Below are 15,675 nucleotides of genomic sequence, written 5' to 3'. Positions count from 1 at the left end.
ACTTCCAAATTGTGTCTCCCGACGCTGGTGGCTGGGGACCTCGTCATTGGTGGGGGTTACGCTGTAGCTTTTGAACTTGGGCTTTAAACCGGAGGAGTTTTTTTCAGCCTGATTGTTTCCTTCCCTGAACGTGGATGCTTTTACACGACCGGCCACTGACTAGGAAGATTCGTGGTGCAGATCGTGCCCTTTTCCCGGTGCTTTGGAGAAGCTTGTATAAATAGACACCGGGAGAACCGGGGTAGCGTCAGCACTGAGCGCTGATTTCTGAGACATCTGTGTGGATGGAGCTTAAAAAGCATGGGAAGGAATCTCTTACAAATGAAAGAACAAAGGTTCCTCAGACTCTGAGTTCTCTCTTGACAGCTAAAAGTGATGGATTTTAAAAGATTCACGTGACAATTAAGCTGCCATCACCTTTGACCTTGATAGAAAACAGGAGTGAGAGGAGGATTTTCTGGTAGCCTGCAGGCACGACTTATTTCAGTGACCTTTTACTGATCACCAAATATGTGCCCAGACCTGTGATGAGTCCCGGCTACACAGAAATAAGACCCAAGTCTCACCACCTAGTAGAAAATAAACAGCATTGGCAGGTGCTCTGTACAGGACGTTTGGGCCATCGGGAAAGGCCTTGCAGGAGTCCCCACTGAAACTGTACCCGAAAGGGTGAGCAGCTGTTACCTAGACATGGGAGAGGGCGTGGGTCACCCCTCCAAGTCAGGGGAGTCAGTTACCAGGTGCAGGCCAGCTTCAGAAGACACCACCAAATTGGAATATTGAACCAAATGGAAATACTTTTTTTTTTGTTGGTGTCTCCTCTTGCTATCCCTGGACCTGACTTATAATTTAATAATTTAATTTGTATACTCTTTGTTTTTCCTAAGGAAATTTACTGGACTTAAAAGACATCATTTGAAGATTTTATCTGAGACTCTTTTGTTGTTTAAAGCAAAGTCTTCCAACTGGTCTGAAAGGTGGTCGTATAACAAAAGCCAGTGAGGAGGGAGACGGAGGGCTGTCATGGTAATTAACTTCCCTTAAGTCCAAGCTTAAGGAAGTTCCAGGCTGGGTGCTAATTGCATCACATTGGTTATTTTGTCTGTTGTCTGCCCAAGTGTAGATAGTATGTGTCTTCAAGGCATTATTTTTCTAGTGACTTGTCCAGTGCTTGGCACATAGGAGTTTGGTAGGTAGATGCTGAATGAGTTGGGGGAGGGGGGAGAAACACCTGTATGAATGGATGCTCAGGACAACCCATGAGGTCCGCGCCGCTGTTCAGGTCCCATTTAGGACCGGGGATCGCGATGGTAGTTGATTCATTTGACTGAGGTCGCAGTACCAGTGTGCGACCCATCTTGGACTTGAATGCAGATTTAGCCAATTCTGCTTCATCAAATGAATATTTAGTGTGTGCTTAAGACACACCAGGCATTTGGGCTGGAAAGGAACACAGGGCCCCAGACCTGCAGGGACTCACAGTGTACAGAGTAGTGTTTTTAGCTACTGGTCTTTAAACCAGTGTTTCCTTTTGATTGATAGAAGAATCCTAAGCCTCCCCCCTTAAAAACGTGGATCTTTGTCTACCTCCCCCCCCCCGCCCCGCCCTCTGGTCTGTCTTTACCGTGCAGGAAAATCCCATCACACTTGACTTTCTGCTATTGGTGTTATCAAAACAATAAGTGGTTCTTTATGATTTTCCAAATTGAAGATACACCACTGAATACGGTCTTTCAAATACCATGTGCTCCACAAAAGTCTGAAATCTCTCTTCCCTGCCCTTGAACCTCATAGCACTAGTCAGGTGCCACCCCAGAGCCTTCAGGAGGGATTTTACCACGAGGGGGAAAAAAGTCTCGTGCGGTGGCTGTCTGCGCAGTTGAGTCGTGAGACAGATCACTGCGTATTATTCCAGTAAAAACAGAGTTGACCCCAAGTTACCTGAATTATGGAATATTTCCCAGCCCCCTGAAAGCACAGGAAGATAGAGAACCTTGAATGCTGCTTTGGCATGCGTCATAACCCATGGATTAGCCTTTTGATTTGTGTCTTGCTTGGGCTAATATTTACATTAATCCGAGTTCCCTAAGCACACCCTACTTGACAGAGGGGAAAGCATCCAAAAAGTCACTTAAGGACAGAGCCTACCAATTTAGGGTTAAACAAAGGCAGAAGGGAGCTTTGATGATCACGCACATATGGGTATTATTTTCCACACATGGATAATAATGAACTGCGTAGCACTGTTACATATGGGCTCCCGTTGTATAAAAATATTCTAGAATTTTTTCCCCACACACATGATGTATTTTTTCTCCTCCCCCCCCCCCCACCATATATTTTCCACTGTTGGTCTACTGAATCCCATTAGGTTGAAATGATCTGTTTACATGTCTCTTCCTAATAGTAAACTTCTTGTTGGCAGAGGCTGTGTCTTACCCTTCTTTGCATCCCTGGTACAGCCGGGCACATAGTAGGTATGAGGCAAAGAGCAAATCTCATAGACAGAACAGCGGGCAAACTCCAGTAGCCTGGACGTTTGTCAGCAAAATTTAGATGTGTCATCCATTTCTGAAAAGGACATCAGCTACATCAGAATTTCCATGTACTGTAATATGAATGTTTAAGAATCTTCCAGCACGTCTATATTGAAGTGTAATAATTTTTTTAATTGGACCAAAGTAGAAGACTGTGGGCTGTCTGTCGCCCATTTGCAGAATCGACGGTGATTCATCAGCATTCTCACTAGTTTTATTAGCGTCTGACTTTATTGATCCGTCATTACAATAGAGTAAGTGTGATTGAAGCTGACAGATTGTTAACCAGATCGGGTGATCTTCTGGCTCAGGCTTTGGCAACCTTGCTAAGTATCTTTTTGGACTTTGGACGGGAAGGATGCTTTTAGTAAAACTGCACGCTCCTGGATTAATGGCGAAGCATCACGAGCCCATGAAAAATGTCTTTTTAGGGAAATAAAATGTGAAAATGACTATAAAGTAGGACATGTCGAGAAAAAAAGATAGCCCAGTGCCTCTTAGGAGAGCGAGCCGTGTTTTACATAAATAATGCACCCCCAGCTTACCCTTCCCTGGAAGTTCTTCAAAGATCTCCAGGGTTTACATATAACAGGAATGTGTGCATGTTATGAAGTTAACACTGATCACGGATATCAGGAAAATCTGTGGGAACCACAAGGAGGGCTTTACCTGAGAAGTCGCTTAAAGAAGATACTGCTATAAAAATACTTTTGTCCCCAGACTGGCTTTTTCGGTTGTTCACCGGCCTCCCAAACAAGGCTGCCTTCTGTAAACTGTCTCACCATAGTCTAACTGAAGTCTGAAATGTCAGTTCTCCAGTTTCTATACAGAGGAGTGGAGGATGGATTGGTGCTGCAAAGTCTAATTATTCCTGCGACTCAATTGGAAATTAATTTAGCCGCTACTAGAGGATATGAGTGTTGTGGTTAAAAATAACCGTGATTGAGTCACTGAAATTATCGGTACCAAAATTCGCTGGGAAGAAAATGAGTTTTAGAAAACCAGCAAACTAGTAATACATCAAAAATCATTGTCTTTCTTCATTTGTATATGTTAAACTGTCAACTCTGTTTTTCAGGCTTTTGTTAGAAAAAGGATGCAGACATGTGACAAAATAAGTCATTTGCTTTTTGTGTGTGTGTGTGTGTGTGTGTGGTGTCCTTGAGACATCAGTTACCATGAAATGCATATATTTAAAAATTGTAGGGGTAGTTGGAAATTCAGAGCCCAAGCTTTACTCTACGTGAAGCCAGCAGTAAGATGGCAGCCTAGTTTTTTTTGCTTTTGTTTTTTTCCTTCTGCTGGAGGTTCTCTGTGAATAGTTTGTTTCTCCTTCAGTGTGGTCAGTCAGCCTTTGAACAGTGCTAGTTTGGCTCTAGTTGAAACCCAAATAATAAGAGTGGAAAGAACAAGTGGTGGTTCCCAAACTCTAATGTGCACGCAGATCCCCAGGGGGACCTGAAAAAATGCAGGTACTGAGTGACTGTCCGCGGGAGGGTCCACTGCTCTGCATCTCTGATAAGCTCCCAGGTGATGCCAAAAGTGCTGGTCCCTGGGCCATACTGGGAGTTGCAAGGATGGAGAGCCCAGACTCTAAACCACAAAGTGTCATTTATTTCTGAATTGCGTTCAGAAAGTCACCTTCAAGTATTCGGATTTATCGGGATCGGTGAAAGTTCGTCAGCCCAGGAGTAGCCAACATTGATGGAGGTCCCTTAAATTCAAGGGCAGAGTCTGTGGGTGTGATAGCTTTATACCAGTCTCCGTGGGCTGTTGCTTTCTACTGAAATAAGCACTGGATGGTCCACTTTATGAATTTTAAGAAGTCGAGGCTTTAGGCTAAAGTGTGAAACAAAAAAGGTATGGGTACTCAGTTGATGTGGAAAAAAAAAATACATTCCCACCATCGAATTCATTTCTGTGTCCTGCCTTGCGTTTCGATGTATTACAAATGTTTCCCCCCCTTCTCCATGCAGAGTATGATTTCTTCCATTGTGAACAGCACTTACTATGCAAATGTCTCAGCAGCAAAATGTCAAGAATTTGGAAGGTGGTACAAACATTTCAAGAAGACAAAAGATATGATGGGTAAGCAGAAATCCCTGCCCGGGGTGGCTCTGTACCATTACTTGTCATTGGGGGGTGGGAGCGGTGATCAAAGTCACACCGAAAGCCAGGTCTTGTGATTGCCCAATTAGAGATCCATTTAAAATCTTTCTTTGCTGGTGGGGAGTGGGTCTGAGTCTAATGAGATAATGAAATTCCATAAATGTTTGTGTTTAAATCAGCCCAACTGACTTGGTTGTCAGACTTGCCGGAGATCCAGGCGAGGGGAGAGGAGCTGTCATTTTTTAACATCTCAGTGAAGACCTAACCTGGCCTTGAATAATGAATATTGGCTGTGGTTCCTCTCAGAGAGAAATCATGCTTTTATGTTTTGGGATTTTTGTTTAAGAGACGGGGAGGGTGCCTAGTTTTCCACCCAAGTTTTAAGGAAATTAAATAGTGTTTATAGTCCCCAGAGTTGGGCTCAAGGGACTGTTAGAGCTGCCCCCTTGGTAGGTACAAGGGTGAACATCCTTTTTTTCCCTTTTTTTTTTGGTGGGGGGAGGTCTGAGCATCCTGTCACCATCCTTACCCAGAGAACCATTGCGTCATTTCTAAACTTTGCATGCCAACATGGCGTCCTATCTCAAAATGTAACTTTAGGTCAATATTTGTTACGCAGGAAATACATTAAAATTATCTGCAGTGTGCAATGACAGATAAAAGTTGTGTGTTGTACCTGAGCATTTAGATTATGACATTTTCTCCCTGTTGAGTTCGTTAGTGTTCATAAAAGCAAACACTGTGATTAAGGTTAATGTTTTAATTTTCTATTAAGGTTTTCTTTCACATACTGGTACCTTCCAAATAAAATATCTTTAAAATAATATAGGAGTGGGACATTTAATATGCATAGCATTATGTCCTGTTTTAAATCTGTTTCTGTTTCCTGCCATGACATTCCTTTAATAAAGCAACAATATTAACTTTTCCTTAAGATTTTAAGAGGCAAGAGAACCTGAATTTTGAGCATGTTTTAGCTTTTAATATTTGAAGCAAAACCATCCATCTACCAAAACAGATTCTCTGCCTTTTATAGCTTAGAGCTGTAATGAAGACAATGCATCATTTTTGGAATAATTGCTTGAATTACTATTCCCTCTGAATGGCCCACTTGGGCTGGTATCACTGGTAGAAAGGGAAGGTTTCTTCCCCAATTCTTAGTTATATTTTGCACATCTCAGTGACTATAGCAATCAGTTCCTCTAAATATAAAAGCCTGAATATATAATGAAAAGAGAAATGATGATTGAAATTTACCCGGAGTCCATACATGGAAAGCACGGTGTACTATTTGGAAAGACTCACCTGTTTCCCATCCTCAATCTTTCCAGTCGAGAGCATCAAACCAGCCTCCTCCTTGTAACAGCAAAGTGTTTGGCATACTGACTGCTCACTCTCAGTCCATCCACTTGCAAGATATAGCCCGGGGAGACATATCCAGCCTGGGTGGCTGGTTGTAAATTGCAAAATCGTGACAGTATCACCATTGTGCCAGAACTGACTCCCCACCCCTTCCTTGAGAGATTGTCTTTGGCATCTGGTGATAGCCATAACTTCTTCAAGAAACATTTGGGTCTTGGCAATACTGGGTACACCGGCTTGCAGTACAATAAATCATTTGCTTCATTCTAAGAAATATTTGCGGACATCCCTGCCGTCTAACAGGATGGTTAGAATTACGTGACACAGGATATATAAGATACTCAACACAGTGTTCAATATGCACTTTGTTATCATTACTTATCATCATGACCCACTTTTATTATTTATTATATTGATTGCTTTTTATATATTCATGGCTAGGTTAAAATTTAACATAAATAACATTTATGTCCTCTTTTTTTCTTTCAAACCTTTTGCCTAGAATAGTGAAAGTTAATATGTATTAGGAGAAAATACGGGTGTATTTCTTTTTTCTTAAGTTTGCCTATGGACTTTTCTTAGCCCCACCCACTCCTAATTACCATTAAGCAAATAGTGTTCTTCTAGAAGTTACTTTAAAATAAACATTGCTTTATAAGCCTCTTTGGGGTGATAAGTAAGAGTGAATAATAGTTTGACCCCAAAACTAGTCACATAGAATTTGAAAATAATTGATTTCATGCCTTCAACCTAAACTGCCTTCTAAAATGAGACCAAAAAGTGTCATCCCACTTTTTGAAAGTTGGTGGAAAGGTGCAGAAGAGGGAAGTCAAAAGACAGACAGTGGGGTTCCAGCCTGGAATGTTCTGGGTTTAGTTGGATCTGTGGTGTGCCCCGTGTGCCGGCTGTCTCCTTGCAGGGAATGATGGGAGATCTTTATCAAAGCGGGTCACCATTGGCTTAACATGATTTTGCTTTTTATCCACTTTAGTCGAAATGGATAGTCTTTCTGAACTGTCCCAGCAAGGTGCCAACCACGTCAGCTTCGGCCAGCAGCCGGTCCCAGGGAACACGGCGGAGCAGCCCCCGTCCCCCGCGCAGCTCTCCCACGGCAGCCAGCCCTCTGTCCGGACCCCGCTTCCGAACCTGCACCCTGGGCTTGTGTCAACGCCCATTAGTCCTCAACTGGTCAACCAGCAGCTGGTGATGGCCCAGCTGCTAAACCAGCAGTACGCAGTGAACAGACTTCTCGCCCAGCAGTCCTTAAACCAACAATACTTGAACCACCCTCCCCCCGTCAGTCGATCTATGAATAAGCCTTTGGAGCAACAGGTTTCAACCAACACAGAGGTGTCTTCCGAAATCTACCAGTGGGTACGCGATGAACTGAAACGAGCAGGAATCTCCCAGGCAGTATTTGCACGTGTGGCTTTTAACAGAACTCAGGTCAGTTTTGTTTTGCTCAATTTGGAAATGGTTCTCCTCTCTCTTTCTCTTTCTTCTTTAATCCCAGCTATACTAATATTTATTCTTTGATTCTCTACTCACATTTTCTCCTTCTCTCCCTGTGATTGTGTTGTCTTTTCCTGGGAGAGGTGCCTAAATTTGATCACTCCTTTCCCTATCAGAAACGGGGGCTCCTCTCCCAAGAGAGAGCTGTGGATAGACGGCTTCTGATTCAGGAACCTTGAAAGAATAAATATCGAAAATACTCTAAACTGACACTTTTACATAATGGAATCATGGACTGTTGGTAGTAGCGGACTGAACAGTTGCATGACTTCATCGAGGCCATTGGTAGGACCCCAGGCTCTAGCCTGCTCTCTGTCTTTCTGAGACCAGGGATCCGAAGACCTCTTCTGTAGCAGGCCAGACAGTAAATATTTTAGGCTTTGCGGACCATAGCAGCCAGAGACAGAAATGAATGGAGGTGAATTTGGTGTTTTAGTCCAACTATTTACCACAGGCCCTGGGGTAGGTTTAACCTTGGAGGCCTTAGCTGGAGACATGTCACTGAGATCTGCATAAATCCCCTGTGTTCCCACCTTTGTCCTCCAGGGCAAATTCCTGTGAAGATATGATCAGCATGGGTGCTGTTTAGCAGAATGTGGAGAAAGGGTGATACCCATGGGAAGGCCTCTGATAAAGATAGTTGAAAAGCCCGAAATGAATTCATTCTATTAAACTGTGAATGAGAGGATTTTTTTAAACCTTTTTTGGAAACTGGTATGATATATATGGTGTTTATCTGGGGCCTAGGCACACACGCACACCAAAAAAAAAAAAAAAAAAACCAGCAGAACATGTAACTTTGATTAGAATGAGGACATGATGTCCTTTTAACTTTCTTGTTTTGCCGCTCTTCTTTCTTTTGTCAATTTTTTTTTTTTGGCCTGACTCATACTTTCCCTTCATATTTAAGTTATTTTGTTTATTACGTGATTATAAGAATAAAATCCCGGTACAAAAATATCTAGTATTAATTCCTTGCTGGCAGAGTTTCCAGACCTAGGAGAGTCCCAGCTGTGACTTATTTTTGGCTTGCCTTACTGGATTGAAAGTTAGGAGGCCTTACAAAGCCTTTAACTCAGTGTTTGTGTTCCGTTTCTTTCACTGTTTTTTTGTGCATCATTTGTCTGATTTTAACAGGGCGGTTGCAGTGTTAGGTCTCATGTTAAAATTGTATGGTTTTACCTAGTTGTATATTTTTACAAGCTAAAAATGTCTTTATTAATTTGCTGGTAAATTTAATATGACAGCTCCATTCGGTTGGGGGTGGGTCATTATTTTTAAAAAACGAACCAATGAATGTATCAAGTCAACCTTCTAGAGGCTTCTGTTTCTGGGGCATTCTTTATTTTCGTAAATAGCAGTAACGACCAGTAGTGCAAAAAAACAGACAGGCCTCTGCATAAAAGTTCAATGAGATGCTTGTTGAGTTGGATTGAAAGCCCACGAAGACAGCATTGACTTGGACACAAATGACTTACCGATAAGCACTTTGGAAATTGAGCAAATTGTTCTTTGTTAAAGCACCAAGGAGGGCATGTTTTATATGGTGAAGAGGGTCCAGCTGAAGGAGAAAAGGGTGAGGTCAGCCCCCATCAGTGCATTCTGTCTTCTCTGGGGCTGTAAGGTCCAGACTTTCCCCAGGAAAGTGACCATTTGTTCTCCTTGGGTTAGCACATGGACGGAGTCCACAGATACCAATAGGATTTGTTACTGGAAAAAAAGCCAGAGCTCTCTGTCTTTTTGTACCATATTAATCTCTCCAAAAAGATAGTCATCTCTGTGGTTAACATCGAAAATGGTGACTTCATGTTCTTTTTGAGGGTGAGAGGAGAATGAAGTCCTGCTTGTTACTGGTCTCTTTATTAGAAAGAGTCGTTACCGAAAAATTACTGGGATCCCCGGGTGGCAGAGGGGTCTGATTTTACACCTTCCTATTGGTAATCGGTACTCCTCAGTTAAAGCGGTTATTGGACCGTATCTGAGGCTGTTTGATTTCAATGAGAGTCAATTTCTATGTATATTTAAGTGTTCACTTTTGGGGAATTTGCTTTGGGACATGCAAGCCATGCGTGTCTTTCCGGTGGTCACACTTAAACACCGCGCACGCGCACACGCACAGCTGCATTTATCTTAATGATTACACATTCATATGAATGCATGTAGTGTGTTTATTTCAAAGTGTATGCATTTCAATAAAAGCAGGTGCAGCGCGAGAGTGTATGGTGTGAGTGTGGAGGACGAAAATACGCATGCTAATGCATATGTATAGAGCGGGAGCTCTGCGGAGTTATACTGCACATCACACATTTGTGTGCACTTACTACAATGTGCAATTCCAGCTCCAAGTTTAAAAAAAAATGTAAAATATGTACATACAAATGCAGAATTCTGTGATATGATCGGATAAAGACGTTGGGACCCTATAAACAGAGTATCAAAACATTCATATAACAGATAATGCTGGTGTGAGTTGAGAATATTTTAGCCATTTAGCCATTGACATTAAAATCCTGGGTTTCATGTTTTAACTCTTAATTAGAGAATTTTCTCATCATCCTAATTGGGTCTCCTAAATTAAAACAAACCCCTCTCTTAAGACGTTCACTTATCACTATTAAAAAAATAAAAAAGTCTACCTTTTCTGAAAATTTGTGATGAAATTTATATAATTACTTGGGTTTTTTAAAATTTTCTTTTTAATGAAGTGTAGTTGATTTACAATGTTAGTTTCAGCTGTACAGCAAAGCAATTCAGCTATACATATACATACGTATATATACATATGTTTTCAAATTCTTTTCCATTATAGGCCATTACAAGAAATTGAATATAGTTCCCCATGCTATACAGTAGGTCCTTGTTGTTTATCTGTTTTATATACAATAGTGTCTGTCTGTTAATCCTGAACTCCTAGTAGAATTACTTGTTTTAAGGACTCTTTCCCTTTCTAAATTGATGGGTATATGTTCTTTAATTGCTACTGAAGGTACCAGCTTTTAGCATATGTCATTCATTCAGTTATGCCTACTTGATGTCTTTTTAATGGAAACCTATGGCTCACATTAATTGCCGAAGCCTCTAGATTTATACTTTTCAGTTCACTTCTCTGTATTATTGCTATTTAAAGGTTGTGATAGAAGAAACTATATTCTTTAGTGCTTTTTTTTTTTTTTTAATAAAACCCAGAGTTTAACTCTGATCCCATTCTCTGCCTTTTTCCCTTTTTTTCCTCCCCCCCTCCTGGTCTTTGGCACACTTCATTTTCCAGTAAAATAAAGAATGAAGATGGATTATTCAAAACTGATAACAGTAATGGACCATCATGTAATGTTTTATTGAATTTGAGTTCTGTAAATTATGTGGTGGAGAGAAATTTGCCTGCTTAAGTATAACAGAAATCGCTCCTGTGTCCCTATAATTCTTCACAGTGTAATTTAAGAAAAGTCTACTATCCATATCACTATTGAATAAAAGGTAAAAAGGTGCTATTACCCCGACGTGACAGCTCTCGTTTGGCCTCGCAAACGACAGAGATAAATGTGTCTGCTTATAACTTATTTGGCCTGAGTCCAAGGTAGTGGGTGGAGTTTGAAAGTAGCCTTCCACCTGGACATGTGATTAGAAATTCACCCAACAACAGAGGCAGGTAGTCTTGAAGAATATTAATATTCTCCATGTTTTATTTTTAGGGGGAGGTTTTATCAAATCGTATTTTCCTGTGGAGGGCTTTGAAGTGCCACGAAGCTGATAAAATCTATTTGAATCAGTGATGATGTTCAAAGAGGAGACAAACTAGAGGCCAAACTGGCTTTTTTGTTCAGATTGGCAGTCTCTTTCACTTATCTGCCGTTTTAAAGAATTCATAATTAGCTTTTGGAAGTGCTGATAATACTTACTGAAGGTTTTTTCTTTCTATTACAATTACTAATGAATTTTACTTGTAAACTCTTTCTGGAATGTAAAAAGAAAAAAAAAAGTTTAGGAATTCACCTGCAAGTTCACTCTTTAACTGGAAAAATTAGAATGCTCACAATCACTGTGTAACGACCGTGCAGACTGATTTTATGTTTTCAAGGGGTCAGAGCAAATATTGAATGATTTGAAGATGTGACGCACAACAAAAAGCAGCTTCTCATTCCCCAAAAAATCAATGTCCGTGAGGTGCTGGTAACTTTACATAACGGACCAATTCTCAAGTTCTTTGCAGAAACAAGAAGGACTAATGATTTTGCTCCATTTCATTCAGCAACTGTGTTATGTCCCTGTGGTGCACAGTAGTGATTCATTTTAGTCCTAGTGTGTCCGCCATAGCCAAGTATGGTACTTGACAAGCTTGATGTATTATCTTTTATCATGAAGAAGAGTTTTTGGTAAGACATCCCTCTTACTATGCACCATGGGGGATTACTACACATGACCTTGACCTAACTTGGCAAGTCCTAACTGTATTTTCAACCATGTGGAAATGCGAGACAAGAGCCATGGGCATCTTGAATCCATAAATGTGGCTACTCAAGTAACAGCAACCAGAATAGGACCAAAACATGCATTTCTGCATCCAGATTCTAATGGCAGTCATTTTGCATCCAGAATTTTCTCAGGTGATCACTTTTTTTTTTTTTTGTAAGTAATTAACACTTTCTAATCAGGACATTTTCTAATAATATTTTCAAGCATTTCCACCAGGGGGCACTCCCCTCATTGAAAGCCTGGGCCAAGAAAAAAAAAAAAGAAAGAAAGAAAAAGAAAAACCCCAAAGGTTTGTAAAACACCTGAGACTGTCTACACCGGCTGCCTGAGTGTTCCAGGGTTTGAAATATCACTCCAGACTTTCAACATATTCCAGGCAGAAAAAAAAAAAACTGCACTTGCTTTAGTTAGAATAATTAAGTGGAAATAAAATGTTTTGCCCTGAAAACATTTTATATGCTCAAATGGGAAGTCATGCCAACATCAAAATATGGGGAGAGAAATTTCTAAATCCTCCCCCCAGGTGGCCTGCTGTCTTTTCCTTTAAGCCATACAGGAATGACTCATGTTAGCAAGACTTGATGTTATTGTGTATTTTTTCACATGCTGGCTTTCTCACTGTAGTTCCCTGCTGTCTCGGAAACATTCCTAACAGAAAGATGATATTTTGTTATTGGAGATTTCTGAATGCCTAACTTCAAATTTCCCAAATATGATAACATCCTAAGTGTTTACAGGATCTCTTTTGACTTGAAGTATTTTTTTTTTCAATTATGGAACAATTTAGTCTGGATAAACAAACATCGTAGAGAGTGCCACATAACTTCTCACTGAAGGCTCACCTTGAGCAAATTAATAATTACCAATAGACTTTTCCCAGGGGTAGTATATCTCATCCTTAGGTTTGTCACCCATTTGTAATTTTCTCCTTCTATGGTCTGAATATATGTAATCCATTTAGTAAATATTTATCAAACACCTATGTGGCAGGCATCTTGCTGGGATGACGGATCATTCTACCCAAGGAATTTATAACATTGTATTTAGGTGTACCGGATGTTTCTACATCTTTCTGTATAATTAAGATATATTGCTTTGCCAAGTCCATCTTTTAATACCTTTTAAACTTTTTATCCCCATTTAGTGGGGAAGAGTGGAGAGCAAGGGTTATTTTTTCCCACCTGTTTTCCAACATTGTTTTGGAGACCTGGGTTTTTCGGTTCCAACGTGATACTTTGAAAACACAGTCTGATTCGCTGGCCTTGTGCGAATTAAATAGCTGGATGATTGACTGCCTTTTAGTCTGACTGAATTTTAGTTAAATTGACTGGATGTTGTGCTCTTGTGTAAACATGGTTGCAGTGGTACTTGTCAGTGTTATGAATGGAAGGACATGTACCCTTCATCCTTCAATAGCGTTTCTTAGGGTGAAACCAAAGGTTTGGGTCTCATTTGCATAGACACAAGTGATAGACTAAAGTGTACGCTTAAGCCCCCTGAGCCTATTGGAAGTTCTTTTTTAATAGCAGCCCATAGACCATTTTTAAAGTGGATAGTGCTTTTATATTGTCTATACCCAACTGTTCTATTGGGGCAGTAGGATACACTCTCCCAGAGGAATTGGGGATGAAACCAGGTTGGCAACTTCTAGAAAACCATTGAAAAACCGCAATGGTATAACCTGGGGCTCGATTATTTTGTCAGAACACTTAACCTCCTTTCCCCAAATGTATCGTGTCACCATTTCTGCAGGGTTATGAGAAAGTGAAATTTGCAGATTATTTGGAGATCTTGACATTTTATTCTGAGCTCTTGTGTGACGAGCTGAAATGTGGGAAGCAGACATGGCTTGGCATGCCAGGCATCGCTTCATGTGCGGCTGGAAGAGGTCAGGGCTGCTCAGCTCTAATCAAATGGAGAGAAAATGTTTCTAATCCCTGTATTTCATATAATCCCGTATATAATCCCTTAAACAAAAATGTGGAAAACCACCCTTTTTTTTTTTTTTAAAGCATTTCTCCAAAAATTAAAGTAGTTGACATTGACAATACTCTGTTATTTGGGGAGGAACACCATAAAGGAGTTTACTCACGGTTTGTGAATTTCTTTATCACTAATAAAAATGTGTATTTCTCGAGAAATCTGATTATTATGTAATTTGACATTCTTTTCCTAGCATACTAAGATGGATTTTTGCAATGTGGCAAAGGGGTTGTGTATTTCAAATTGAAAGGCTGGCTTCTTAAGTTCAAAATTTCAACCTGTCACCCAGAGGTATCCTGGATAGGAAGATGGTATTTAGAATCATTAGGGTAGTCAGTATAGTTTTCTTAAGCAGTAAATAGAATCTCCTGTCCTCAACTCATTTGAAAACCATATCAATCAAATGACTGAAAAATCATTTGAAAACCAAGGAATAACTTAAAATATTGCCCGTGAAAGCGTCGCATAAATCTTAGACGATGCCCTAGTAATATTCTCTTTCCTAATATGTTGCAATCCATTTTCTAGTATTTCCTTTATAAATCCTGCTTCTCTAGAAATGGCTGGATATCTTTACATATGGGGCTGTTGGCATTCTACTGGCTTTGTCTGGGCAGCTTGCAGACTATACAGTTCGGCGCTGTTGTAGTAGGAGCATTTCATTTATTCCTAACTTCCCTCAGTCCTCTCTCCGTGAAAGATTTCATGGCAAGTTAAGCGACTCAAAGGAGGGAGACCAATTAGGCAGTTTCAGTTGATGTTATATGTACAGCGGAGGCTTAATAACATTAGGAATACAATTGAGGCTCTCTTCTCTACCATTTCAGTTGTAACTAATATATTCCTACGTGGAGTGGGTGCTCCGGCCGGTTCATTTTCTGAGCAGAGTGGAGGAGGAAAGGCAAGGACCGCGGACTCGGGCAGGGCAGAGCGGGGCGCACGCTCACCCTGTGCCTTTCGTCCCCCGCAGGGCTTGCTTTCAGAAATCCTTCGAAAGGAAGAGGACCCCAAGACCGCATCCCAGTCTTTGCTGGTAAACCTTCGGGCTATGCAGAACTTCTTGCAGTTACCGGAAGCGGAAAGAGATCGAATTTACCAGGATGAGAGGGAAAGGAGCTTGAACGCAGCCTCGGCGATGGGTCCTGCCCCACTGATAAGCACACCGCCCAGCCGCCCTCCCCAGGTGAAGTCTCTTTTTCCTTCTCACTTTTCTTTCTGCTTTTGGTTTAAAAAAAAAAAAAAAATGTCCAAGGGAGAATCTCGACAAGGTATTAGAAAGATAGATGGATAGGGGTTTACCAAAAAAAAAAAAAAAAAAAAAAAAGTAGCTCATAGACTGCTTGAGGACATTTGGGTCGCAAATTACTCATTCTGGTATAAAAAAAACTACTGATTTAGATAGAGGGGGAAAAATTGCTTTGTGTTGCTTATTTTGGGGGTTCTTTGGGGTTGAAAAGTCATCTTTACATGAGATATTTGTCTCTTTTTTTTTTTTTTTTTTTTTGAAGTATAGTTGGCTTACAATGTTGTGTTAGTTTCTGGTGTACAGCATAGTGATTCAGCTATATACATACATGTATTCCTTTTCATATTCTTTTTCATTATAGGCTATCTCCTACATAAGAAAAGAAAGTGTTAAGTAAAGAAGTATTTTCAACTCAATAGGGAAAAAAATGTAATGAAGTCAGTTTTATCCCTCCGA

General features: G+C 40.6%; 1 protein-coding gene across 10 annotated transcripts in view; it reads left to right on the top strand.

Moving 5' to 3' along the window:
* SATB1 (SATB homeobox 1) overlaps window positions 1-15,675 on the top strand; it is a 97,836-nt gene that overhangs the window by 44,256 nt on the left and 37,905 nt on the right. For all 10 annotated transcript variants that reach the window (XM_064490988.1, XM_064490972.1, XM_064490974.1 and 7 more), the window contains exons 6-8: window positions 4,514-4,625; window positions 7,000-7,454; window positions 14,944-15,156. In XM_064490988.1, coding sequence (XP_064347058.1) covers window positions 4,514-4,625; window positions 7,000-7,454; window positions 14,944-15,156 — 780 coding nt within the window. The remainder of the gene's footprint in view (window positions 1-4,513; window positions 4,626-6,999; window positions 7,455-14,943; window positions 15,157-15,675) is intronic.

The sequence above is a fragment of the Camelus dromedarius genome, chromosome 2 (genome assembly GCF_036321535.1).
Source record: "Camelus dromedarius isolate mCamDro1 chromosome 2, mCamDro1.pat, whole genome shotgun sequence".
NCBI lineage: Eukaryota > Metazoa > Chordata > Mammalia > Artiodactyla > Camelidae > Camelus > Camelus dromedarius.
This window is presented reverse-complemented; position numbering and strand designations above follow the sequence as displayed.